The sequence below is a fragment of the Cyanistes caeruleus genome, chromosome 28, assembly GCF_971803275.1.
Source record: "Cyanistes caeruleus chromosome 28, bCyaCae1.hap1.1, whole genome shotgun sequence".
Taxonomy (NCBI): Eukaryota; Metazoa; Chordata; class Aves; order Passeriformes; family Paridae; genus Cyanistes; species Cyanistes caeruleus.
In genome coordinates this window covers 1,401,927-1,429,547 of record NC_141728.1, presented here as the reverse complement: position 1 = coordinate 1,429,547, position 27,621 = coordinate 1,401,927, and the positions used below count along the sequence as shown (strand labels likewise).

The window sequence follows — 27,621 nt, the reverse complement described above, 5'->3', positions numbered from 1 at the left end:
AAATTAATTCAAAAACTTCAAATGAAACCTATGCTGTACCTGTTACCATGTCTGCAAAGGGCCCTTGCAGATAAAACAACTGAGAGCAATTTCTATTTTTTGAATTGAATGGAAAAGGGTGAATTGTTGCAGTAGTGTCACAGTGCAGCTGGTCTGGACTGGCCAAAGAAAATCTAGACATAAGACAAATCTAGTCTGGCTAGCCTCATTTATGTGTGAACCACTGCACACCACTGGCCAGGAGGCTGGGCAGGGAAAGAAGCATCAGCCAATGGCTGTCTAGCCTGGGAAATTTGAACTGAGTATTTAAGTGAGTTGTAAATAAAAAATGAGGCTGTTTGTCTCATGAGCACCTGGAGCGTGAGTTGTGCATTCTTTGTCTCCCCATCCACGACCATCACGTTACACACTGCCACTTCTTCCCAAAGCTCCTTCCAGACAGCATCTGCTACAGACACATCCCCCACTGCCATCCCTTGCCAGGGGCCTCGTGGCTCATGCCAGACCCTTCTTCATCCCAAGGAAGCCTCCTCCCAGGAAGGGGGGAGCCCCCCACAGCCCAGGATTCTCCAGCTCAGCCCCCCTAGAGCCAGGCCTCCTTCTGAGCCCCACATGCCCTGAGCCAAGTGGGGATTGGTGGCCATCTTGGCCACAGCAACCACAAATAAATTGAGGTTCAAACAGGACAAGAGAAAAAGGGCCAGCAAAGCCTCAGCTCGCGGCATGAGGAGAGCAGACTTCAGGCTGCTCAGGGAACTGGTACACAAGGTCCCCAGGAAAAATGTCATTGAGTGTGCTGGGCTCCATCATTGCTGGTCACTTTGGAAACATCACCTCCTGTGGCTGTGATGTGCCACAGTTGTCCTGGCCACAGCACTGTGGCATCATTGCCTTGTCGCTCTACAACAGGGGCCAGCAGCCACAGCTGCCAGTGCAGTCGCGATGGGACGTGCCGGAGTCATGAATGACGGTGTTGTCCTGATGACTGTGCTTGTCCTGCTGCTGGCCGCTGTGGCTGTCTGCTGGGCTGTTGGCCACGGGCAACCACGGAGGCAGCAGACATGGAAGCCAAAGCAGAGCAAGCGCTGCTGGGTCTGGCCTAGAGGCTCACGGAGGAAGCGAGGAGCCTCTGTGGCTCCGAGATACTCCAGGCCCCTGGCGGCCCCTGGCAAGTGGCCACGTGCTCCCGCGATCCCTCTGGACAGCTCCTGCAGCTGGGGCTCCTGCATGGCAGTGGCCCAGGAGCTGCAGGAACTGATGCTGCTGCTCTGGGATCGCAATGGGACCTGTGTGCCACTCTATCCTGGGATGGGGCAGGCACTCTGGAGAGAACTGGAGGAGCTGGTGAACCGAGGCCACCTGGCCTGCTGTGGCTCGTCTGGTTCCTCCAGAAGCCTGCATCCCTCCAAGAGGCTGCTCCCAGGAAAATTCTCCAGCCCTGGGAAAGCCTCAAGGCCTGCAAGGATGGCACACCAGCAGAGACCCACCATCCAGGCAGGAATGTCAGGCTGTCAGAGACCCTCCATTCTGCCAGGAGCCTCTGCTATCTCTGACAGCCTCCATCCCTCGCAGAGGCTCAGGGAGACCTGTCAGCCTGAACAAGGTGCAGAGCCCACGGACAGTTCTTCCAGCTCCCTTGGACTCACAGACTTCAACAAGAAGGCTACAACCCTGACCATTGATGTGGCCAGGGAAAGCCCGGAAGTCCAAGTGGGAGCCCAGCCCAATCCAGGGGAGCCTTCTCAGGAGCAGCTGGTGGAGCAGCAAGCATCCTGGAAGCAGCAGTTGTCATCCCACAGCTGCCAGAACGCTGTGCAAGTTGTGCCAGCTGGCAACAGCCTAAGCCTGGTGGTGGAGACGACCCTCAAGACACCAAGGAGGTGCCTCCATCTCCAGGAAGCTGCCCCAAGACGGCCCTTGACTACCACCAAGGCCTTTCTAAGAGCAGGTGAGATCTCCTGAGGAGCTGTCTGAGGCTGGCCCAGTGCTCTTGAGGGACACCCCAGGCCAGGCCATGGCCCCTGAGAGCAGCCCAGTCCCTGGCTGTTTGCAGTGCCAGTTCTGATGGCACGGCTTCAAAAACCCGTCTGGTTTGCAGCTGCTCCTGTGCTCCCCCTGTGCAAAGCCTTGGGCTGTAGCCCTGGCCGTTCTCAACAGCAGAGTCCAGCCCACAACGCCGGGGACAGTGATGGTGCCATCCAGCCACACTGCACTCCGGCTCCTGCAGCCTCTGCGTGCTCTGCTGTCCCAGCTCTGCTGCTCAACAGCCCGACGGCTGCAAGGCGGTGGCCACTGCTCGGCAGGCAGCAGGAAGCAGGTCAGAGCAACATGAGCCTCACTGGCCCAGCCCGCTGCACTCAATGCGGGCATTTGGGGAGGTTCCTGGGCACAAGGCTGATGGCTCGCTCTTGGTGGCAGGGCAAAAGAAGAAGCTGCAGGAGCTGTACCAGCTGGGTCTGCAGCTGGGGAGTGGTGGCTTCGGCACCGTTCTCTCAGGCATCCGCCTCTCGGATGGGAGCCCTGTGAGTGGCCGTGATGGCCGGGCGTGCGAGGAGGGTGAGGGATGGGGAGGGGCAGGACTTGAGCTAAGCCTCTCTCTCTCTCTCAATGGCTTGCAGGTGGCTATTAAACGCGTGGCTCGGGACAGCGTCCTGCAGTGGGACGAGCTGGTGTGTGAGCGAGGCCAGCAGGACAGAGCGGGGCACGGCTGGCAGGGATAAGCCCGGGCTCCCGGGAGTGGGAGGCGGTAGATGGCTGGGGGAGCGGGCATGGGCTCAGCGTGCAAGCCATTGGGGCATTGTGGGCCCAGAGATGCCAAACATGGACAGTAGGGCCGGGCAGGGGGCACCTCCAAGCAACCCCTGGGCAGGAGGAATGCCAAGCAGCAGGGAGTCTGCCCAAGAGGGCACTGGGGCATCCCAGGCAGGAGGCAGCACAGCCACAGCTTGGCAGAATCCGGCTTGCTGAAGGCATTGTCTCTTCCTCACAGCCCGACGGCACCCGTGTTCCCTGGAGATCGTGCTCATGGAGAAGGTGGGCTCTGGCTGCCACAACATCATCCAGCTCCTCGACTGGTTTGAGCTGCCTGACAGCTGCCTGCTGGTGATGGAACGTCCGCAGCCATCTCAGGATCTCCTACACTTCCTGCTGGAGCAGGGCTTCCTGTGTGAGGAGATGGCACGCTGGCTTTTCTGCCAGGTGCTGGGGGCCATGCAGCACTGCACTGCCTGCGGCGTCCTGCACCGAGACATCAAGCCGGAGAACCTCCTGGTGGACCTGGAGAGCGGCGAGCTGAAGCTCATTGACTTTGGTTGCGGCACCTTTCTCCAGGAGCAAGTCTTCACGCAATTTGCCTGTGAGCCCACAACCCGGGCCCTGCTCCCAGTGCCAGGCACTGCACGGCCCCATTCCCTCCTGGGCTGCAGGCTGCATCCTTCAGCTGGCTGCTGGCTGCCCTTTGGCAGCAGATGCTGTGCCCCAGGAGCTGGCTGCTGGCCCTGCCCACAGGGGCGGCTGCAAAAGCCAGCTCCTGGCCCCTCAGCTTAGCAGGCCCACAAGGGCTTGGGCTGCTCTGCTGGCCTTCTTTGCCTTGCAGAATGGTTTCTTGGCTTTGGCCAGTTGCCTGGGGGATGTGGGCTGGCCTCGGGGAGAAGTTGTGTCCACCGCTGCAGCTCCTGCCTCTGCCAGGAGGCGGGCACCAGGCGCTGAAAGCCAGCAGCCTGCATCTGGACAGCGCCAGCCATCTCCCCTAGGAACACACGCGTACAGCCCACCCGAGTGGATCTGCCTTGGCGTCTACCATGGCCATTCAGCGACCATCTGGTCCCTGGGCATGCTGCTTTATGTCATGGTGTGTGGTAACCTCCCCTTCCAGGAGGACTGTGACATCAGGTTGGGGCAGCCCTTCTTCAGGCAGCAGATCTCTCCAGGTCGGTATCTGGCCTCAAGTAGGCAGACTCTTGCAGATGGCAGCATGCAGCCCAGCATGGCCCTCACCCAGCTCCACAGGACATGGATCTGCCCTCAAGAGCTGGCTGCAGGAGGTGGCCCGTGCAACTGAAGGAGGTGCATGTGTCCCAGCGTGCCACTCTCCCACACAGGGCAGAGTCCCTTGGGAGGCTGGCGCAGCTCTGAGCACACGCAGCGCGGCCCGGGCCCTGTGGGCGCCGTCAGCAGCTGAGCAGGAGCCGACTGAAAATGACCAGCACTCTCTGGCTTCTCTCCCCAGAGTGCCAACATCTGATCCGCTGCTGTTTGTCCAAGCAGCCCGCGGACAGGCCAGAGCTGGAGGAGATCTTGCGCCACCCTTGGGTGCGGGGCCGGCGTGTCTGATGCCTTGCTGGAGCCTCTGCAGCACCTACTTCCTGAATCCCATGCAGGACTGAGGACCCAAAAAATAAAACCATAAACCATAAGCATATTCTAGGCTGTCAAGTCTGGTTCTTGTTAGCAACTTCAGCTAAAGAGACCTCTTGGGAAAAGGGGTGATCAAAGGCACTCCCTTCAGCCTTTGTCAAGCTTTGGATGCCTTTCCTCCAGGATGGTACTTTTGCGTCTTCAAGCACAGGCTGTAGTACAGCTAGGAGGGTGTTTAACAAGCCAAGAAGTGCAACAGTGAAACAACAGCTGCCCTTTCAAACTGTCCAGCTTCTTGGTGTCTTCTGAAATGAAACTAGGGCTGTGTGTGCATTCCAAGGCCCAGCGGGTGGCAGGAGCCGAGATGTTCCTCTGCTACCAAAGCTGTGCTTCTGGAAGCATCAAAACTTCCTTTCTGATTGAGCCCTGATGAACTCTTCCTCTTTCTTCCCCTCAAATGGGAGGCAGGGCTGGGCCTTTGACCAGCTGGCTTCACAGCTACCTAAGTCATGCACATGGAGCTCAAGGGAAATGTTGAGATGCTGGAGTCACTCCCATGCTGCTGGGTTCCGTGCACTTCCCCAAAATATCTTCCTCTGCCTTAAAAACAACTCATGGAGGTGGAAAGTGCAGTAACTATTCTAGTCACAGGAAAGAACCCAGTTGCCTGCCCTGGCCCTGGGGGCAGGTGCCATCTACTAAACCTGTGCCACCTTCTGTCTACTGTACTCACCTACCAAAACAGGTGTCAGGAAAACTAATCCACAAACACCAGAGGTTTATATCCAAGAAGGAAACATAGGAGTCCTTTTTATTTTATTCGAATAAAGGGAGAGGCCATGGGGCATTCCCCTGGGGTCTCTCAAATTTTTGGAGGGCGCAGCCTCCTTTTTATCCTAATTCCCGGCCGCTTGTCCCTTCTCTCTTTCCCCATAGGCTGAGGTACTTGACAGTACCAGAACACCTGATACCTGGGTTACCTTCCCCCCCCTCAATGCATAATCCCTTCTTAATTCTTTACTTTCATGGAATTCATAGTGTTCTTTCAGTGCCTCTTTGATCTTTTAGTGGAATCCATCCCATTGTTTCTGTTGTCTCTCACTGATAGCTGCTTCTTATCTGTCTCATTAGGGACTTTTGGATTAGGTTCTTTTTCCCATTGAACTGAAGATTGATGAGAGGGAGGCAGTTTTCTCTTGTTTGGTCCAAGTTGTTTATTCTTTTCTTAGCAGCATTACAAGGTACAAGGAGCTATGTGCACTATGACAGAAAACGGTAAAATGGCTAACAAAGATCCTCTTCAAGGTCTTTTATATGTCCATTTACCCAATTAACAGATGCCAACTCAATTATTTTTCTTAGTGACCCAATGACCCAACACCTGTGCGCTGCACTGCGGCATTTTTGACCCAATCACTTACTACTACCCAAAAACCCCTCGGAGAAGAACATGAAGAAGAAAGAAGAAGGACAAGAGACAACACCCTAAATCCTCCATCTTGTCTCCTTTTCTCTAAACTGCTTTTTCACCCAGTGATTTAAGAAACTTTCTAATCTACACACTTACACTTTTCCTATCTAAATTTACATTTGTTTTCATGTATCACCATGAAAATATGCTCATGAATTTCATGTCATATGAAATTAAGTGTTTCTTTGAATCCTAGAACTAAGTATTAGAAACAAGGGCACACACTCTGTATCTCAGACTCCAACACCAGAGTAAGCTAGTGAGGAAAATGCCTGGCCTGGCTGGGCAGAGAGCTTTTGCAGGAACTCAGGAAAAAGATGAGGGTGCATCACCTTTGGACAGAGGGACAGGCAACTCAGGAAATGATTAAGGATGTCGTTAAGTCCTGCAGAATGAAAAGTAAAGAAGTTAAAGCTCAATTAGAGCTTAACTTTGCTGCTTCTGTGAAGGATAATATATCGCATTAGGCTGAAGCTGATCTGGCTCTGTCACTTGGGCCTGCACAGGAGTGGGTCACACCCCAGGAGCAGGATGACCCCGAGTGTGACCAGAGTACTCACTCTATGGCTTTTGGCTGTCAGTCTGTGCTCTGAGGGGACAAGGATGAGAGAGAAGTCTATTGCATGGCATAATAGAGGATTTATTGCTCTGGGGAATCTTGCAGGCAAAAGACAGAAAATGTGAGCGTGCAGCAGCTGAAATAGGGAGGTGGTTCAAAGGGAGGGTCCAAAGCATCAGCTAATCAGAGATATCCTGGGCAGGGTAAAAGGCAGGGTTCACAAAATCATCATCCAATTGGGGCCCAAAGCACCAAGGATCCACTGTGACACTGCAGGGCCCAAAGAACCAAGGATCCACTGTGGCTCCACGGAGTGTCATGGAACCGTGGAGACCATTGTGACACTGCAGGGCCTCATGGAACCATTCTGACACCAAGCTGGCTGGGAGTGTGGATGTGCTGGAGGGCAGGAGGGCTCTGCACAGGGAGCTGGACAGGCTGGATGCAGGGCCCAAAGCCAACAAGGTGAGGTTGAACAAGACCAAGTGCCGGCTCCTGCACTTTGGCCACAACAAGGCCTGCACTGCTCCAGGCTGGGGACAGAGTGGCTGGACAGCAGCCAGGCAGAAAGGGAGCTGGGGCACTGATGGACAGCAGGCTGGACATGAGGCAGCAGTGTGCCCAGGTGGCCAAGAAGGCCAATGGCCCCTGGCCTGGATCAGGAATGGTGTGGCCAGCAGGAGCAGGGCAGGGATTCTTCCCCTGTGCTGGGCACTGCTGAGGCCACACCTCGAGTGCTGTGTCCAGTCCTGGGCCCCCAATTGAGGAAGGCCATGGAGGGGCTGGAGCGTGTCCAGAGAAGGGCAACAAGGCTGCTGAGGGGTCTGGAGCACAAGTCCTGTCAGGAGTGGCTGAGTGTGGTGGGTTTTAGCTCTAGCTAAAATCACCAGAGAACTTCCTTCTTTCTTGCTGTGAGATATGGATTAGGGTAAAACAGGCTTAAAACTTAAAAAGAATAAAGAACCTTTAAAAACAGGACTACAAGAATAAGAAACAAGCTAAAAACGTCCAGAAACCTTTCCTCCCCCCCCACCCAACTTTTCCTTTACCAAGTGACATGGCAGAGACAAAACCTGGGATGTTAAAGCAGTGCCAACTATACAATAGTCTTTTCATCAGTCTGTGCAGGGAGAGGAGTTTTCTCTTGTCATGCCATGGAGAGTTCTCCACAAGAAACAGTTTTCTTGTGGCTTTTCATTTCTACAAATGGCAGTCACCCAGGCACAAACTCTGCCCTCTCCTCCCATTTTCACACCACTCAGAGATGTGTTCATGGGCCATGAGCTAAAGGGGTATTATTTTAAGGATGAGTTATTCAGAGACAAAGGTTCTCTTCATCTCTGAGAATAGAGGTTTTCTTCTTCTCTCCCTGGGGCCAAAGGGTCTTCATCAGCTCTCATCTCCCTCTCTCTCTGTTCAAGCTCTCATGGGATCACAGCTACTCCACCATCAGATTGGCTTCATCAATGGATACCTTTGCCCAGATATACAGCTTGAATACTTCAATCCCCCAATACTCTTTCATGAATTAAAGGAGTTATTTTTCAGAACATTATTATTCATCTCCATGGCCCTAACAAAAGAATATTTCAGCTTATTAGAGCATCTCCTCATTCACTTTCCACCTTAGGCTTGATTCCTTCTTTTACTGACCTTGATGTTTCACGCTGTCTTTTTCCGTGTCACTTGGTTCTTTTCTTTTCCTGGAGAGAGGATTAAAGTCTGCAGGTCTCCTGTGTGTAGTGCAAGGGTTAAATGTGGCCCAAGCCATGGCAGGCAGTGGTGGTGTGGGATTTCAGGTGTGGCTGGTGCCAGCTCTCAGGAGCTGTCTGTGCGGGCCGGGGGGCAGGGGGGGTGTTGGCGAGTGTCATCAGCCGTGGCCTGGCCCAGCCTGGGGGCCGGGGGCTCCCCTGGGAAGGGCTTTGGCCACCCCGCTGGAACGGGACCCGGAGGGCTTCCCGGGAAAGCCAGCAGCGCAGCAGAGCCTGGCCTGGCCTGGGGGGGATCCCGCAGTCTCCATCTCCCCCCGGGAGCAGCTGGGCTCCGGCCCAGCTCCCCCCAGGCCGCACAGGCCACGGGGGAGCGGGGCCAGCCACACCACAGCTCTGCTGCCTTTCAAGGCTGCAAAGAAAGAGACCAGTTCCTGGGCTTGGGTGTTTAAAAGGTGGCATTCACAAAGGTGAAGTTCCTTTTCAGTGGTGCAGAATGCTGTCAGTTGTCAGAACTGGCCAGCTCTTGGCTTGATCTCAAGCACAGAAGGAACTCCCCACAGCCTCTCTCAGAGGAATCACTGCTGTGGGTGTTTCCCACTTCTTTCCCTAAATGCTAAACTACCACACCCTTTGATTGTAACATAATTCTCATCATTCATAGGCATCAAGGCCTTATTTAAAACCAAGTAAGTTACTCCAGTATCAACCAAAAATTCTATTTCTTTGTCTTGTTCCCCCAGTTTCATTTTTATAACCAGAGGGTCTGCTGGGGTGGACTCCCTGGGTCCCCTTCAGTCTTCTTGTGGATGTGTGACTGCAACCACCCCTCCTTTCCCTTCTTTCTTTTGGCCATCTCACTTCCACTTTGGACACTCATTTTTCCAGTGACCAAATTCCCCACAGTACACACATTGGTCTCTACCCAGTCGAGATGGGCCTCGTTTGGTTGGTCCTTGTCTGTGCTTTCCTTTCCCTTTTCCTTCCTCCTGTACCACTGCTACTAGCTTCTCCATTTCTTGCTTATATCCCTCTCCTCAATTGCTGAAAACTCTCCATGCCTCTTCCAATAAGGCTTCTAAGTTTCACCCATCTGCCCCCAAAGCTTTTGGAGTTTACACCTCATGTCCCCTGTGGATTGTTCCAGAAATAGATGAACTAGCTGCTGTATTCCTACTTCAGAGCCCGGCTCCAGTGGTGTGTGTCTGTGCATCGCGTCCTTCCAAGGATCTGGGAATTCCCAGGGCGATTCCCAGGGACCTTGTTTGATTGCAAATAAGGCTGCCCAGTTCATGGTTTTAGGTCCAGCCCTCTCCACTCCCTTCACTCTCCACTCCTGGCAGCTTTCTGACTTTCTCCTTGCACTCGACTGATTTGGATCCCATTGTGGGTCCTGGAGAGGAAAGTATTCTTTTCCATCCATTTGTAATGTTTTATAATGGTCCTTTGCCAGGTCCCCTGCTGGTTTTAGAACCAATTGTTTCTCAGTTTTGGTTAATGCATCCAATAACAATTGTGTGTCACTTCAATCTGGGTTATGTTGTTTGACAATATATGGTAAACATTTGGTAGTGTTTACTGGGTCACTTTGATAATTCTTTGTGACCTTTTCTCAGGCCTCTGTGTCGAGAGGAGAAAAGGGTTCCTTAACTACCATTGTCCCTTCTGGTCCTATTGCTTCCCACAAGGGTGCCTGTAGTCCCTGCTTTCTGCTCCGGGATGCAATCGGGCTACCTGGGGGTGTTGGGGCTGATGCCCCCTTAAAGCTGTCGGGAGGAGGTGGAGGGGAAATGGAGCTTCCAGGTGTGGAGGGGGCAGAGGGGCAAATGGAGCTTCCAAGTGCACCTCTTCCTCCTGCTGCCTCCTAAAGGGAGGGCTGATTAAATGAGTTCAGTTCTGTTCTTGCTGGGCTGCTGCTGGATAGGCCTTACTCAGCCTGATGCACCTCTGGCCGAGGCTGCAGCTCCAACAGCACCGTTTGAGCTTCCCTTTGTTGGCCTGATTTTCTTTCTCAAGGGCCAACACCAAAGGATCAGAGGGGGCTTTGATCCCACAGTCCCTCTGCCATTCAGGGTTATTCCAGAGGGAGAAAAACATATCACAACCCCAAAGCTCATCCCACTTCCCCTGGTGTCTAAGGAAAAGCATGAACTGCTATAGATGTACAAAACTCTCGCAGTGAGAGACTTCTCCTGGGTCAAGCTGTTCAGGTATAAGGAATTTATTATTTGGGTAGAGGTAGGAAGAGACCCGTTTCTGCTGCCAGCCTCGGCGTACACGTGGTCAGGGCAGGAGAGAGAGACTGGAGAGGGGAGATGTCGTTTTTTTAAACCACTAACTAAGAAAATTACTTACTTCTTGCTGTGAGATATGGATTAGAATAAGAGCAAAACAGGCATACAACTTAAAAGGGAAAAAAAAAGGAAGTTTATTGACAAACCACAATAATAAGAACACCAGAATAAACTTCCAGAAAAACCCTTCCATCCCCTATCTACTCACTATTCCCTTGTTTACATGACAACAGAGACAAAAACTCTGGAACTCTGATGGTTAAAACAGTCCCAATTCTTGCTAGTCTTTTTACCAATCTTTATAGAGAAACAGAAGTTTCTTCCTGTTAATTTATGGAGTTGTTCACAAGAAAACTATTTTTGTTATAGTTTTCTATTGCCCTAATGTTAGCTGTCCAGAGATGCTATTATTAGAGTTCACTCCTCCCATTCTCACATCACTCTGAAGTAAGTATGGGCCATGTGTCTAGAGATAACATTTTTAAGGATAAGTTATTCAAAGGCAAAAAAAAGTCTTCTTCATCTGTTTCTGTGAGCTTCACCAGAAAACAGTTTTCTCATGGCCTCTCAAGGCTTTTAATCTCCCAGTACTTCACTATACTATAATTACTCTTTACTCAAATTTACACTTTGAACACTATTCCTCTCTAGATCCTATATCATGAATTAAAGGAGTTCTTTTCAGGACTTCATTGTCCATCTCCATAGTTTTAACAGGGAGATATTTCAGCTTAATTAAAGCATCTTCTTAATTCTCTACCTTTCCTGAAGCTTCTTTTCCTTCTTGTCACTGGTAGTTTATAAAGTCTCTTTTCATGTTGATCTTTCTTTCTCTCTCTCTCTGGATAAAAAGATTAATCCGCAAGTCTCATCTGGGTAATGAAAGAGTTAAAATCTTGCCCAGGCTTTTGTAGATGGTTCGGAGATCTCTGCCGAACAGGAGCTGGAGCTGTCTGCGATGGAAGGTTCCTCATGGCTGCTCTGGAGCGTGTGGTCGCTGTTCCAACCTGCTGCAAGTCCAGGGCTTCCTTCTTTCTTCACTGGGCAGTTTCTAGTGAATGTAGTTACAGCAAAACCTGCAGCCGAGCCAGAGATCGGCTCGGCCAGGCCGGGGGAAAACCTTCCCCAGGCCCCCCCATCTCCCGGCCGGGAGACGGGGCAGGCCCGGCCCCATCCCCGCCCGGCCGCATGGCCTGGGCAGGGAACGGGAGGCCTGGAGCTCTGCCACCCTCCACAGCCAGAAAACAAAGAGCCCCCAGAGAGCTCTGCTTTTACACTTTAAGGTAGGGTTCACAAGTTGATCCTACTTTTCAATGGCCTAAACTGCTGTCAATTCTCAGCAATGACCGATAATTGGTCAGGAGAAAAGACTCCAAGCACTTCCCAGCAACTCCAACTCCCTTAAAGGTAAAGTAACTCCATGACAGAGGTAGATCAGGCTGCAAAGATACAAGTGTCAAAAATAGATTTGGATTGGGAACATAAGGGAGAGTTGTTCCTAGCCCAATGGGCTCATGATGCCTGAGGTCATGAGGGTAGAGATGCCACCTATAAGTGGGCACGAGACCGAGGGGTGGATTTAACCATGGACAGCATTTCTCAGGTTATCCATGACTGTGAGACGTGTGCCACGATCAAACAGGCCAAGCAGTTGAAGCCCCGCTGGTACAGTGGGCGTTGGTCCAGATACAAGTATGGGGAGGCCTGGCAGATTGACTACATCACACTGCCCCAAACCCGCCAAGGCAAGCGCTACGTGCTCACAATGGTAGAAGCCACCACGGGATGGTTGGAAACCTACCCTGTGCCTCATGCCACTGCCCGTGACACCATCCTGGGACTTGAAAAGCAGGTCCTTTGGAGGCATGGCACCCCTGAGAGGATTGAGTCAGACAATGGGACTCATTTCAAGACCAGCCTTATAAACAGCTGGGCTAGGGAACATGGCATTGAGTGGGTGTACCATATCCCCTACCATGCACCTGCTGCTGGGAAAGTGGAGAGGTACAATGGACTGTTAAAGACTACCTTAAAGGCACTGGGTGGAGGATCTTTGAAAAACTGGGAGCAACATCTAGCAAAGGCCACCTGGTTAGTCAACACCAGAGGTTCCACCAGCCGAGCAGGTCCTGCCCAGTCTGAGTCTTTGCATGCAGTAGATGGAGACAAAGTCCCAGTGGTACATGTCAGAGGTCTGCTAGGGAAGACAGTTTGGGTCAATTCTACCTCAAGTACAGACAAACCCATTTGTGGGGTTGTCTTTGCTCAAGGACCAGGTTGTACATGGTGGATAATGCAGAGAGATGGAACAACACGATGTGTACCTCAGGGAGACCTGATCCTTGGATAAAAGGTTACTGCCATTGTCTGTACATTAAACCACGCAGACATGAAATAGAAGGAAATGTGTAAGTGTTGAAGGCATGAGCAAGTGAAAGATGGTGTTTTGAGTGAGTGAAATGAGAGAGTGGGGAATCCTGCAGCTCTCCAGCGTGGGGGTCTGGATTCAGTAGCTTGGTGTGAGGCGTGACAAGAGTATGATAGATATATTGCTTGCATTTTTTGGGTGGAGCGGAGAAGAAGTTTTTATGTATGTATATGTGTGCAGAGTTAGAATGTTAGTTTTGGCAGTAAGTTGACGCTATGGGGATAAGAGGTGGAATGTCCTGGGTTGATTATGATGTTAAATTGTATCCCCATTCATCCACCTAGCCCAGACACAGGTTTTGTAGTCTTAAAATTTCATCTAAGAGTAAAAGTGAGTGGAAAAGAAGCACCGAGTCTGTTATCAGAGACTGTACTTGCTCCCCCTGCATTGGGAGTTTTGACTACAGCACAGACAGACAACAAGAGACAGATCACCTTGGCTTTCCAGATCCTTGGAAGGACGCGATGCGCAGACACACACCACTGGAGCCGGGCTCTGAAGTAGGAATACAGCAGCTAGTTCATCTATTTCTGGAACAATCCACGGGGGACATGAGGTGTAAACTCCAAAAGCTTTGGGGGGCAGATGGGTGAAACTTAGAAGCCTTATTGGAAGAGGCATGGAGAGTTTTCAGCAATAGAGAAGAGGGACATAAGCAAGAAATGGAGAAGCTAGTAGCAGTGGTACAGGAGGAAGGAAAAGGGAAAGGAAGGGATGGACAAGGACCACCCAAACGAGGCCCGTCTCGACTGGGTAGAGACCAATGTGTGTACTGTGGAGAATTTGGTCACTGGAAAAATGAGTGTCCAAAGTGGAAGCGAGATGGCCAAAAGAAAGAAGGGAAAGGAGGGGTGGTTGCAGTCACACATCCACAAGAAGACTGAAGGGGACTCAGGGAGTCCACCCCAACAGACCTGCTGGTTATATAATGAAACTGGGGGGAAAAGAAAAGTAGAATTTTTGGTTGATACTAGAACAACTTGTTTTAAAGAAGGCCTTATATAGCTGTGAGTTCTGAGAATTATTTTATGATCAAAGGGTGTGGTAGTTTAGCATTTAGGGAAAGAAGTGGGAAACACCCACAGCAGTGACTCCTCTGAGAGAGGCTGTGGGGAGTTCCTTCTGTGCTTGAGATCAAGCCAATAGCTGGCCAGTTCTGACAACTGACAGCATTCTGCACCACTGAAAAGGAACTTCACCTTTGTGAATGCCACCTTTTAAACACCCAAGGCCAGGAACTGGTCTCTTTCTTTGCAGCCTTGAAAGGCAGCAGAGCTGTGGTGTGGCTGGCCCCGCTCCCCCGTGGCCTGTGCGGCCTGGGGGGGCCTGGGCCGGAGCCCAGCTGCTCCCGGGGGGAGATGGAGACTGCGGGATCCCCCCCAGGCCAGGCCAGGCTCTGCTGCGCTGCTGGCTTTCCCGGGAAGCCCTCCGGGTCCCGTTCCAGCGGGGTGGCCAAAGCCCTTCCCAGGGGAGCCCCCGGCCCCCAGGCTGGGCAAGGCCACGGCTGATGACACTCGCCAACACCCCCCTGCCCCCCGGCCCGCACAGACAGCTCCTGAGAGCTGGCACCAGCCACACCTGAAATCCCACACCACCACTGCCTGCCATGGCTTGGGACACATTTAACCCTTGCACTACACACAGGAGACCTGCAGACTTTAATCCTCTCTCCAGGAAAAGAAAAGAACCAAGTGACACGGAAAAAGACAACGTGAAACACTAAGGTAAGTAAGGAAGGAATCAAGCCTCAGGTGGAAGGAGAATGAGGAGATGCTTTAATAACCCTAAGTAGTCTTTTGTTAGGGCCATGGAGATGATTAATAATGTTCTGAAAAATAACTCCTTGATTTCATGAAGGAATATTGGGGAAATTGAAGTATTCAAGCTGTAGATCTGGGCAAAGGTATCCATTGATGAAGCCAAGCAGATGGTGGAGTAGCTGTGATCCCATGAGAGCTTGAACAGAGAGAGAGGGAGATGAGAACTGATGAAGACCCTTTGCCCCCACAGAGAGAAGAAGAAAACCTCTGTTCTCAGAGATGAACAGAACTTTTGCCTTTGAATAACTCATCCTGAAAATAATACCCCTTGAGCTCTCGGCCCATGAACACACCTCTGAGTGGTGTGAAAATGGGAGGAGATGTCAGACTTTGTGCCCAGGTGACTGCCATTTGTAGAAATGAAAACCCACAAGAAAACTGTTTCCTGTGGAGAATTCTCCATGACATGACAAGAGAAAACTCCTCTCCCTGCACAGACTGATGAAAAGACTATTGTATAGTTGGCACTGCTTTAACATCCCAGGTTTTGTCTCTGCCGTGTCACTTGGGAAAGGAAAAGTTGGGTGTGGGGGGAGGAAAAGTTTATGGAATTTTATTCTTGTTTCTTATTCTTGTAGTCCTGATCATAAAGTTGTTTTTTTTAAAATTTTAAGCATGATTTGCCCTTCTCCTAATCCATATCTCACAGAAAGAAGGAAGTAATCTAGTGATTTTAGCTAGAACTAAAACCCACCACCCTCAGCCACTCCTGACAGGACTTGTGCTCCAGACCCCTCAGCAGCCTTGTTGCTCTTCTCTGGACACGCTCCAGCCCCTCCATGGCCTTCCTCAATTGGGGGCCCAGGACTGGACACAGCACTCGAGGTGTGGCCTCAGCAGTGCCCAGCACAGGGGAAGAATCCCTGCCCTGCTCCTGCTGGCCACACCATTCCTGATCCAGACCAGGGGCCATTGGCCTTCTTGGCCACCTGGGCACACTGCTGCCTCATGTCCAGCCTGCTGTCCATCAGTGGCCCAGCTCCCTTTCTGCCTGGCCGCTGTCCAGCCACTCTGTCCCCAGCCTGGAGCACTGCAGGCCTTGTTGTGGCCAAAGTGCAGAAGCCGTCACTTGGTCATGTTCAAGCTCACCTTGTTGGCTTTGGGCCCTGCATCCAGCCTGTCCAGCTCCCTGTGCAGAGCCCTCCTGCCCTCCAGCACATCCACACTCCCAGCCAGCTTGGTGTCAGAATGGTTCCATGAGGCCCTGCAGTGTCACAATGGTCTCCACGGTTCCATGACACTCCATGGAGTCACAATGGATCCTTGGTGCTTTGGGCCCTGCAGTGTCACAGTGGATCCTTGGTGCTTTGGGCCCCAATTGGATGATGATTTTGTGAACCCTGCCTTTTACCCTGCCCAGCTTATCTGTGATTAGCTGATGCTTTGGACCCTCCCTTTGAACCACCTCCCTATTTCAGCTGTTGCACGCTGGCATTTTCTGTCTTTTGCTCCCAAGATTCCCCAGAGCAATAAATCCTCTATTATCCCATGCAAAAGACCTCCCTCTTGTCCTTGCCTCCTCAGAGCAGAGTGACAGCTAAAAGCCGTAGAGTGAGTACTCTAGTCACAGCTGGGCTCATCCTGCTCCTGGGGTGTGACCCACTCCTGTGCCGGCCCAAGTGACAGAGCCAGATCAGCTCCCGTGAGATGTGTTATATTATCCTTCACAGAAGCGGCAACGTTAAGCTCTAATTCAGCTTTCACCTCTCTTCTTCTCTTTCTGCAGGACCTAATGACATCCTTAAACTTTTCCTGAGTTGCCTGTCCCTCTGTCCAAAGGTGATGCACCCTCATTTTTTTCCTGAGTTCCTGCAAAAGCTCCCTGCCCAGCCAGGCCAGGCATTTTCCTCACTAGCTCACTCTTGTGTTGGAGTCTGGGATACAGAGTGTGTGCCCTTGTTTCTAATACTTAGTTCTAGGATTCAAAGAAACACTGAATTTCATATGACATGAAATTCATGAGCATGTTTTCATGGTGATACATGAAAACAAATGTTAAAGCTAGATAGAAAAGTATAAGTGTGTAGATTAGAAAGTTTCTTAAATCACTGGGTGAAAAAGTAGTTTAGAGAACAGGAGACAAGATGCAGGATTTAGGGTGTTGTCTCTTGTCCTTCTCCTTTCTTCTTCATATTCTTCTCTTAAGGGTTTTTTGGGTAGTAGTAAGTGATTGGGTAAAAAATGCCGCAGTGCAGCGCACAGGTGTTGGGTCATTGGGTCACTAAGAAAAATAATTGAGTTGTCATCTGTTAATTGGGTAAATGGACATATAAAAGACCTGAAGATGATCTTTGTTAGCCATTTTACCCTTTTCTATCATAGTGCACATAGCTCCTTGTACCTTGTAATGCTGAGAAGAATAAACAACTGAGCCCGAACAAGAGAAAACTGCCTCTCTCTCCTCAATCTTCAGTTGAAAGGGAAAAAGAACCTAATCCAAAAGTCCCTAACGAGACACCCAACAGCAAGGGTTCTCTCAGCTGCAGATGATGATCGATGAGGACCTGCAGAGGATTGAAAGATCCATCTTTCTTTTAGAGAAGTCACTGTCCTCACTCTCTGAGGTTGTCTTACAAAATAGATGTGGGCTAGATCTTCTGCTAATGCAGCAAGGAGGCCTCTGTGCCGCCCTGAAAGAAGAGTGTTGCTTTTATGCTGATCACACCGGAGCGGTCAGAGATTCTATGGCTGAACTGAGGGAAAGATTAGCCCAGAGAAATAGAGAGGCTCAACAAGGGTGGTTTGAATCGCTGTTTAACCAGTCTCCGTGGCTGACCACCCTGGTGTCCACCCTGATCGGGCCAATCGTAATGATCTTACTGGTGCTAAACTTTGGACCATGTTTTAAATAAGCTTGTGTCTTTTGTCAAGAGCCAACTAGAGAGGGTCAACATCCTGTTTGTAGAAAGACAGCAGATGCTCTAAGAATGCACTTGGTCACCGCGTGTGCCTTATTGTTTGTTAATGAAACACTGCGGTATCTATTTAATAAGTCTTTAACCTTTTTACTTAAGTATAGTGCACCTTATATTTTTACTCAAGTCTATTATGTCTACTTTTAAAACTTTTCATAATATAGATAAATTAGATAAAATGATTAAAAACAGATAACGTTAGAACTTACAAGACTAATACAACTCATATTCTTGCAAATTTAGTTAAGCATAAGGAGGGGGGGAAATGTGGTCAGCTAGGGCCCGGCGGTCGGAAGATATCGGGATGTAACGGAAAGATGGAGTCACCCCCCTCCTCCATAGTTTATGGTAATGACCCCTGTAATTAGCCAATAGCACCTAGCTGTGATGAAAGCAGATGGGAGTGACACTGTGAACCTAGGTTATAAAGTGTCAAATCCTCCAGCAATAAATGCCATTCTTGCCATCCATCACATTGGTGTTGGGTGCAAATGGACCGAGTGACCTGGGATTGGTCACCATGCCATTCCTGAACCAAAGATAGAGCAATCTCTCTTTCCTGGAAGGTGTTCAGCTTTGAACAAACTAGTTTTGCTGAAGATGAGCCCAGGCAGTGCTGAGTTAGAGCATTTGATCAAACTCCCAGAGTATACTCACGTCTGTTTGGACACAATTTCTCTTTGTTTTTTCATTGTGAATGCTTCCTCCTGCCCCGCTGCCTCCTGCTTGGAGTTGTACGCACAGCAGAGTCCCAGAGTTTTCTCAGCAGGCCTGTGCAGCGAGTTCTGAGCCAACGTGTGGCTCTGCTGCCATCCCAAATCTGCGCTTTCCTTGCCCAGCCTGAGTGCAAGTGGGGCATGTGCTGGGCGTGGCTGGAGATTTTCATCACCAAAATCCTCCAACATCAGGGCATTTCCATCTGCCCATTGCTTTGGAGAGCACAAATCACAAACCACCCATCTCAGCTGATAAATGTCATTGCTTGCAGATTGCTGCAGCCGCACAGCTGAGCTACAAATACACATGAATCCATTTCAGTTGAAAAATGTCATTTATTACAAATTGCTACACCTGTCCTGACAATAAACAACTATCAAAATCTCCATTAAGTTTTAAAAAAGTCATTTATTATATTAGCAGAACAATGCCACGTAAAAATATACAAATACCAACTTCAGTTAGCAAAAACTTCACTTATTGATAACCTCTACAAGTCACTATAGACAAAAATCAATGAGGTGTTTAACAACTTAATTTATTACAGATTATTATAAGCTTAAAACCCATATAGAAATACAAAAATATCAGTGTCTCCCTCTAAATAACCCCGTACTTAGAATTCGATCAATAGAATTATACAATTATACCACTTCATACATATTTAAATAGAACTAAATACCTCTATATATACATATAGAACAATCTACAGATGGAAATACAGATTAAATATTACATATTTCATACAATATATATACATATAGATGTATAATCAGAGGGATCCCAGCCGCCCCATCTTCAAAGCCTCTCCCTCGGTCTTTCCCTCCCATGCAGAGCAGCTCTCCTGGACAGGGACAGCAGATGGCCATCTGGGAGGCAAAGAGAACAGCGAGTCAGTGCTGGGACCTTTCCCTTGGCAGCAGCTGCACTTCCAGCAGGGAAGCGAAAATCTCCGAGCCTCCCCAGGAGGGTTGGCAAGAACAAGCAGGCCGAGCGGGCCAGCGTGTGGCGAGCGCAGGCGCGGCGGGACTGTCCCGCAGCCCCCGGCAGCCCGGCACAGCTCCCGGGCCCTGCCGGCACAGCTGCCTTGCCCAAGGACAGCCCCTGTGCCGGCCGGGGCAGCAGCGCTGAGCAGCCCCAGCACAGGCAGGGGCCGCTCCTGCCCGGCCGGGCAGCGCCCACGGCCAAAGCCCACGCCACCCTCAGCCCTGCCCGGCCTCACCAGCCCTGGGGCCTCACCCAGGCTCTCGCGTGGCCCCAGCACATCCCTGCTCACTGCTCTTGCCCCAGGCCTTCAGCTTCTCCCTGCTGGCTCCTCTCAGTGTCTGCCTGTCCTCAAGCTCTTCAGCACAGCTGTGGTGGCAAAAGTGGAGGCTCTGGAATTGGTTGCAAGGCCTGGCAGAGCTGCAGTCCCTGAGCTCTGTGTGCTCCCTCCTGGCCCCCTCCATCCCCTCAGCCCCGCCGTCCTCTCGGCAAAGCCCCAGCCCCCTCTTCAGTTTCTTGGGCCTCTCCCAGGCCTCTCCCCCGCTCAGTCCCTTCTGAGCCGTTGTGTCCCCTCAGAGCCGGCACAGCCCTCAGCCCGTGCCTCTGTCACCTCCGTGCCACCATGGCCCTCTGCTCCCCCACAGCCCTCAGTGCCCCTCACACCTCAAGGTTTGCAAGGTCCCTTCAGCATCAGCGCCTCCTCAGCCCCCTCAGTCTCAGCGTCCTTCAGCAGCTCCTCACAGGACAGTGCCTGGGGCCAGCGGCAGCTCCCACCGCTCCAGGGACAGCCAGGGCTGCAACTGCTGCTCCGCCTGGCCCGGCCCCAGCTCGGACCCAGCACAGGGGGACACAAGGGGCACAGCGGGAAAAACAAGAGATGAAAAAGGCAGCCAAGGGGGAAAGAGGCAAAAATGCAGCCTACACAGCTCAATCTATGCACCTCCACATCCATAGAGCTCTAACTAAAGAACTATGCACATTTATAAATGTAACTGTGTGTGCATATAACTGTTACTCTCTACATATATCTATGCAAATTTGAAAATCTATAAATCTAACTGTATACATAGAAATAAAATCCTATCGCATCCAGAACTAACTACAGATAACAACTCTACAGATGTATAAATAGAAACACCTATAAATACAACTCTATCAATCTACACTGGTAACTATATCGATAAATAAATAATAATAAATAAATCTTTAACTCTATCTATAAACAGAGGGATGCCACCTGCCCGATGGTCACAGGCTCTCCCTCTGATCCTTCTTCCCACGCAGGGCAGCCCTTCTGGCCAGGTAGATCACATGGATATCTGGGAAGGAAAGGCAACTCTCAGTCAATGCTGGCCTCCGTGTAGCTTTCCCTTTGCAAGTAAACTGTCCTGCTAGCAAAGGCTGTCAAAGATGGCCTGAAAGGCACACTCTCACTTGAGAATTTGAAGTTTGCTCTTTCAAGAACAGGGATCCTTCCAAGTTTTCCAGTCTTGTGAAGTTTTGAAGTACGCCAATCAATTCACAACCCTCCCAGTGCAAATGGCACCCCCGAGAGCTTGAAACACAGACAGTGCCAGCTGCCACAAAGAGGCCCAGCCTTGTTCTTTCTCTGGGCTGACGCAGAGACGTCAGTCCTCACTGCAGTGGCTGAAGCTGAAGGCTGCTGTGAGCTGGGAACCAATTGGGACACGCAGCTTGGTGACACAACTGCCACCAGCTCAGGTTTCTTGCCGGCTCTCTTGCCACAGCAGAGGACTCGGTGTCAGAGCCTCTGGAAAAGCATGGAGGGGCAGGGCTCAGGGAGCTTGTGCCAGTGCAGGATTGGAACTAAAGGCACCAGGAAGCACCAACCCTGCTGCAGACAAGAACTCAACTCTTCTGATCTCCCTTCCTGTCAGAGGCAGGCTCAGAGCAGCTGTCTCCCATCTCTCTAAACCACGCTGGGCTCACTCCTTACCAAGCTCCTCGGGCTCCTGGCAAACGTTCACACAGCTCCCGCAAGCAGGCAAAGCTCCCTCTGCTGCAGTCTTGTTCACAGCCTCCCCTCCTGAAGAGCCACGGGCAACACTAGCATTGACCTGAAAAGAAAAACAGAAAGAAGGAAACGCAAAGATCAACCAATAGATTCTGCAGGGGTACAATCAGAGCCTGCCAGATTTCCTTCTGTGCACCAACAAATTGCTTTTGAAAACTGGTATATACGCAAGAGTTTGCAGAAGACAAAGGGTCATCACGCTTGCCAATAAGATATGGGCAGTTCTTTCCAGAAAAAGGAGCATCCAAACCTGGCAAACACCTCTCATCCTCACTTAAGGGCTATTCCCCCTTTTCATTCCCTCTTCCTTAGCAAATCTTGCTTGAACACGCAAATCCTTCCGTGTCCATTCCCAGCTGAATTCAAGAAGCCTTTGCTTCTCAGCCATGCAACAACATTCAGAAGCTCTCACTCCAGCCCCTTTCATCCCTGTCCAATGCAGTTACCTGAGCAGAGGGAGACCTTTCAGGCACAGATGGTGAAAGCATCTCCTCCAGTGTCTCCAGAACAAGGTCCAGATCCAGCGGTGGCAATTCCTCTTCCCCAGGAGTACTCCATACCCAGCTTGGGGCTCTCCATGCTGCATAACCAGCACTGCCAGCTGGAGCACTGGGGACTGAAGTGCCTGGGGTGGCTGGAAGAATCCAAAAACATGGGTGAGGCTCCAAAATGAGGCTTTGGGACGCAGAGCTTTATTGCTGCCTTGGATCAAACATCACAGGAAGCGCACAGCAACCTCAACTCCAGAAAGGTATTAAAAACTTCCCAGGGAATTGGAAGAGTGAGCTCTTCCCCTTCAAAAGTATTATCCTAATCAACGTGCACATAGATTAAAGTATGGCTTGTGAAACTGGTCTAGACATACACACAGACATAATCACCTTGAATCACAGCCTTTTGCATCTTCCCAGCAGCTTTGGCATTTGGCTGCTTGAGTTTCTCATCACAAGAGACCACAGAAAGTGCATTCACCCAGGAAGAGGCCAGAGGTGCAGACACACATGCTAAACTTCAACTGCGAGTTTATTCTAAGGAGCAACCATGGAGGTGAGGCCATGGTCTGCAGCTGCAACTGTTCTGGGGACTCACAGCGAGCACTGAAATTTCATAGCATTATTTGCGGGAGAGACTGTTGGAAATGGAAAATCTGCAGCCTTAGAAAAAGCCTGGATTGATGGAGTGATGAAAGTACACAGACATTAGGTAGAGTAATTCTAAACCATTGTTCTTACAGTTGTAAGTAAGAATATGCCTAGAGTAAGTAAGAAATTATATTAAGTAAAATAGTTGGAGGTATAAAGTGTAATAGTGTGATTTATAAAGTAAGTTAGAGATCTAGGAACTGTTACAGAAGTGTGTGTGAATACGTGACCTGTTAGCTTGTTGGTTAAAAGACAGACGCAGTGTGGCAAAATCAAGTAAAGGTGATAAAAGCTTAATAAGTGAAAACAAACTTGGTGCCAACTGTCTACTGGACTAAAAAGTTATATATTGCCATGCGGAGAAGGAACTCGTAACTTCTTGAGCTGTGGTTGACTTGTTGCCTGTAAATCTCACGCCTCGGGACTGATCTCTTATTGGGCTACTTAAGCAATAAATCATCTCAAAGCACGGTGGTCCCATCCCTTGTATTTCATCTCAACAAAAGACAATCTGTAAACTCTGCAATATCCCATCAGAGTCCTAGTTTGGCTTCATCCAAAGAAAAATGGGAGTTCACCTGACACCGACCAGTTGTGGAGAAATGTTTTTTGCCTTGCCCTTTGACCTCTACACAGAGGCTGCCTGGAAAATGGCCAGAACACCCTCCAAATCTGCAGCAAGGACGGGAAAAGCAGACAGAGATTGTTTTGATATTCATGATCCTGCTTCCTAGTACCCTTGACACCTGATTGTCACAATCAAATGGACACATGACAGAGCACGGTGGCAAAAAACTTCAGTCACTTTTTGTGATCTTTCTGAAAAGCCAGGGGAGAGACACATTCCGTACCTGATGGGATGTTGGCTGGCAAGTGCTGCTCTGGAGAAGTGCAGCTGCTGCTCTCTGGAGAGGCCGCAGAAGTGCTTTGATGGTGCGCAGGAAATGGTGGAGTCATGAGCTCTGGCTGGGATTGAAATTTGTGTGTGCCTGGCTGGCCTGATGAAACCCCAAGTCCAGATGTAGCAAACACTTTCTTGGCACGTGCTGGGGAAGCTTCACGCCCTTGAGGATCTGGACTTGTCTTGGAAGGGCCTGGAGGCAGCTCTGAATCCTCAGGTGAGGCAGCATCGCGCTCCTGGCACCAAGGAGCTGTGCAGCAGGGAGGGAAGAAGAAAGGAAGCAAAGGGAAGGCTGGGTCACTACTGCTCCTCAGCTCTGTTTCCCTTGGCAGCAACTGTACTTCTCCCAAGGGAGACAGAAGTTCCCATCCTCCCAAGTAGGGTGAGAAGGAGAAAATTCCCCACATCTTCTGAAGCTTTGCAACAACCAATTCCTTGTCTACTCAGCTCTCCCGTACTTATTCATCTGTCTGGGAAAAGTGTCCCGCTGCCATTCCTCGGCAGGAGGCAACTGCCAGAAAGCCAGCTGCCAGCTCTTCTCCCTTCTGCTCCAAAGGCACACAAAAACTTTAGAATCACAGCCTTCCCTATCTCCCCAGCAGCTTTTAGATTTGGCTGCTTGAGTTTCTCAACACAGAAGGCCACAGAACATGCATTCACCCAAGAAGAGCCCGGATCTTCAGGCACACACTGAGAAATTCAACTGGGAGTTTATTCTAAAAGCAACCTTGTAGGTGAGGTCATGTTCTGCAGCTGCAGCTGTTCTGAGGCACACAGAGCTCATTTCAATGGCACGGCCCGATTTGCAGGCCAGTCAGTCTGAAACATCTGCAATATCCTATCACCGTCCTAGTTGGACTTCATTCCAAGAAACAGGGGAGTTCACCTAACACTGACCACTTGTCTGTCGGGCAATATTTTTCGCCCTGCCCTTGCACCTCAGCAGACAGGCTGTCTGGAAAATGCCCACAACAACCTCCACATCTGCAGGAAGGACAGGAAGAACAGAGAATCCTTTGGCATTCACAGTCCCACTTCCTAGTACACTTTCTCCGTGATTCTCACTTGAGATCTGGCCATGACAGAGGACTCAGGGAAAACACTTGAAAGGCTCAGTTGCCAGGAGCTATTGGAAAAGGAAGGGTAGAAACTCTTTCCCTACCTGATGGGTGGCAGGCTGGGCTGTGCTGCTGAGAAGATGAGCAGCTGTTGCTCTGTCCAAGGGCCCTGCAAGCAGCTTCAGGGTCGACTGGAGTGAGGTGAACCATGAGCTCAGGATGGCGTTTCAGGTCCAGGCGAACCAGTGGAACTGTGAGCTTGCGGAGATTAAATCTCTGGATGAGCTCTCTTGATGGTTCCACTGGTGAAGCCCCAGCAAGTGCAGAGGTGGCACAGACTTTCTTGGCAGGTGCTGGGGAAGCCTCACTCTCCTGAGCAGCTGCACTTCTCCTGCAAGGGCCTGGAGGCAGCTCTGAATCCTCAGGTGAGGCAGCATCGCGCTTCTGGAGCAAGGGAGCTGTGCAGCAGGGAGGGAAGAAGAAAGGAAGCAAAGGGAAGGCTGGGTCACTCCTGCTCCTCAGCTGTGTTTCCATTGGCAGCAAGTGTGCTTTTGTCAGGGAAGACAAAAGCTCACCTCCTCCCAAAACAGGGTGAGAAAGAAAAATATCACCACATGTCTTGGGGGGTTTGATGCCTATAGAACTTAAGTCAAACTTACAAGCTGCTTCTATAGGTTGAGTTGTAAGATATCTATATAACCTGACGGATCTGTATCACCAGATATCAATAGGACCTGAATCATAATTTCATGGATCTATTTAACCTGATAGAGACTAGTATAACCTGTAGTGGCTAGTGTATGGTTAATTGGTTGCTCAGTGCTGGAGAGAGGGGAAAAAAAATGAAAATCTCATCAGGTGGTCAGTTTCAGAGAGAGGTCAGTACAGTACTAATGAAAAATTAGCAAACATCAAGCCAATTAGCCACAAAATAAAGTAAGTAGACTGGTTAGGACCAGACAGACCAAGGAACACCGTAGCTGTGCATGCTCTGAAGAAGAAGTTGAAAAGTTCAGATGCAAAAATGACTTTGGAAGCCTTTGTCAAAGACCCCCAACGACCCCCAAATTGGGGAGGCACAAGCACAGTGAAAAAGAACTATCTATAGCCATGAGATTATACTATGTAAATTCGTTCCAGAGTCTATAATATACATTATAATATATTACATACGATAAATACAATACATTATATTACATTATAATATACAGTATAATATGTGTATATTAGTTCCATATGTTATAATGACATAGTAACACCAAGCAATAATTACTAAATATATCACAGCAATTGAGAAACGTGGATGAATTAGGAGAAGAAATCCTCCTCACCTCCAGCACTGAAATAAACAACTCTACACACACGGCTCTATGGGATTTTATTCACTTTGCAGCAAGCAGCTCCCTGTCTACTGAGCTCTCCCCTGTCCGTTCAAGCCTTGGCAGGAGGCAGCTGCCAGAAACCCAAGTGCCAGCTCTTCTCCCCTCTGCTCCAAATGGGACAGGAGGCTCCCTCTCCCGCTGGGGCTGAGCACGCCCAAGCCCTCGGCTCAGCCGCACTCCCGGAGAGCTCCCCGAGCGTCCCAGGGCCGCGCAATGAGCAGCGCCAGCCACGGCACAGGGCCGGGCCGGCTGCCGGCCGAGCGGGCCAGCGTGTGGCGAGCGCAGGCGCGGCGGGACTGTCCCGCAGCCCCCGGCAGCCCGGCACAGCTCCCGGGCCCTGCCGGCACAGCTGCCTTGCCCAAGGACAGCCCCTGTGCCGGCCGGGGCAGCAGCGCTGAGCAGCCCCAGCACGGGCAGGGGCCGCTCCTGCCCGGCCGGGCAGCGCCCACGGCCAAAGCCCACGCCTCCCTCCGCGCCCGCAGCTCCCACCCCGTCTCACCGGCTCTGGGCGGCTGCCCGCTGGGGAAGGCGGGCAGCGACCGGTCCGTGGGGAGCCGCTGGAGGCGGCTGGGCTGGCGGCCCCGCACCTCCAGCCCCGCCGCCAGTCTCTGCCTGTTGGCCCTGGTCAGGCGTTTGATGCGGAGCAGGAGCTCGGGGCGGTCGCGGCGGAAGTTTGGGTTCATAAAGTGGAGCAGAGCCCCGGCATCGCCCGGCACAGCTGAGCCAAGCCATGCCGGCAGCTTTTGGAAGCCGTAGAGGTTGAGCTGGCGCACGAAACTGCCAAAGTGCGTGGCTTTGAAGGAGTCCGGGGCCGCCCCCGCCCCCTGGCCGCCCCCTCCGTGGGCGCCGGCCGGGCTGAGCAGCTCCCGCTCGAAGAGGAAGCGGTCGATGAGCAAGCCCTGGGCCTGGCTGTCCCAGCGCACGGAGCGGACGCGGGGGCTGTTCACCAGGCGCCACAGCTTGGCGGGGAAGGTGCTGGCATTGAGTCCGGCGGGCAGCGGCAGCTCCGCCATGGCACCGATCTGTCTCCGACTGGCGCCGCAACGGCCGCGGCGCAACGGCCTGAGGGGGGCGCTGCGTTCGGCCCCGCGCGCGCCCGGCGCGGCCCCGGCGCGGGCCGGACTCGGCGAGGACGAGCGGGGCCTGAGGGGAGATAAGGCCAGGTAAGAGCAGGTGGAAAATGCATGTGGGAAACGAGAAATTACATAGGAATTCCACTGATTGACAAAGATTGTTACTGCAGTAAATGGAATTGATTTTTGCTAACTAAATTGTACCTGTTATTCAAGTTATTTTTAGAAACAATTGTCAGGAAAATTAATCCACAAACGCCAGAGGTTTGTGTCCAAAAAGGAGACAGAGGAGTCCTTTTTTCTTTATTGCAATAAATATTTAACCCAATGCCCCAACACCTGTGTGCTGCACTGCGGCATTTTTGACCCAATCACTTACTACTACCCAAAAACCCCTCGGAGAAGAACATGAAGAAGAAAGAAGAAGGACAAAAGACAACACCCTAAATCCTGCATCTTCTCTCCTGTTCTCTAAACTACTTTTTCACCCAGTGATTTAAGAAACTTTCTAATCTACACACTTACTCTTTTAGCTTTTTCTATCTAACTTTAACATTTGTTTTCATGTATCACCATGAAAACATGCTCATGAATTTCATGTCATATGAAATTCAGTGTTGCTTTGAATCCTAGAACTAAGTATTAGAAACAAGGGCACACACTCTGTATCTCAGACTCCAACATCTGCCCCTCTCTTTTTTTAAAAAAACAATAAAAAATATCAACCCAGATCTTTTCTTGGATTACTTTTCAAGAAGGGTTATTTTTCTTTCACTC

At 50.8% G+C, this 27,621-nt stretch overlaps 1 protein-coding gene, 1 long non-coding RNA gene and 1 pseudogene across 2 annotated transcripts in view; 2 read left to right on the top strand and 1 right to left on the bottom strand.

Moving 5' to 3' along the window:
• The window catches only part of LOC147649008 (uncharacterized), a 769,650-nt gene that overhangs the window by 593,998 nt on the left and 148,031 nt on the right, over window positions 1–27,621 (top strand). The window lies entirely within an intron of this gene.
• Window positions 943–4,332, top strand: LOC147649011 (serine/threonine-protein kinase pim-1-like; annotated as a pseudogene).
• Window positions 18,585–26,908, bottom strand: LOC147649010 (uncharacterized). The gene is made up of 8 exons (XM_086865020.1): window positions 26,271–26,908; window positions 24,494–24,847; window positions 23,282–23,581; window positions 21,735–21,922; window positions 21,211–21,331; window positions 19,917–20,572; window positions 19,509–19,622; window positions 18,585–19,138 (listed from the first exon to the last, which is right to left on the bottom strand). Exons 1-6 carry the CDS (start codon window positions 26,782–26,784, stop codon window positions 20,502–20,504), a joined length of 1,548 nt encoding a protein of 515 aa, XP_086721146.1. The 5' UTR covers window positions 26,785–26,908; the 3' UTR covers window positions 18,585–19,138; window positions 19,509–19,622; window positions 19,917–20,501.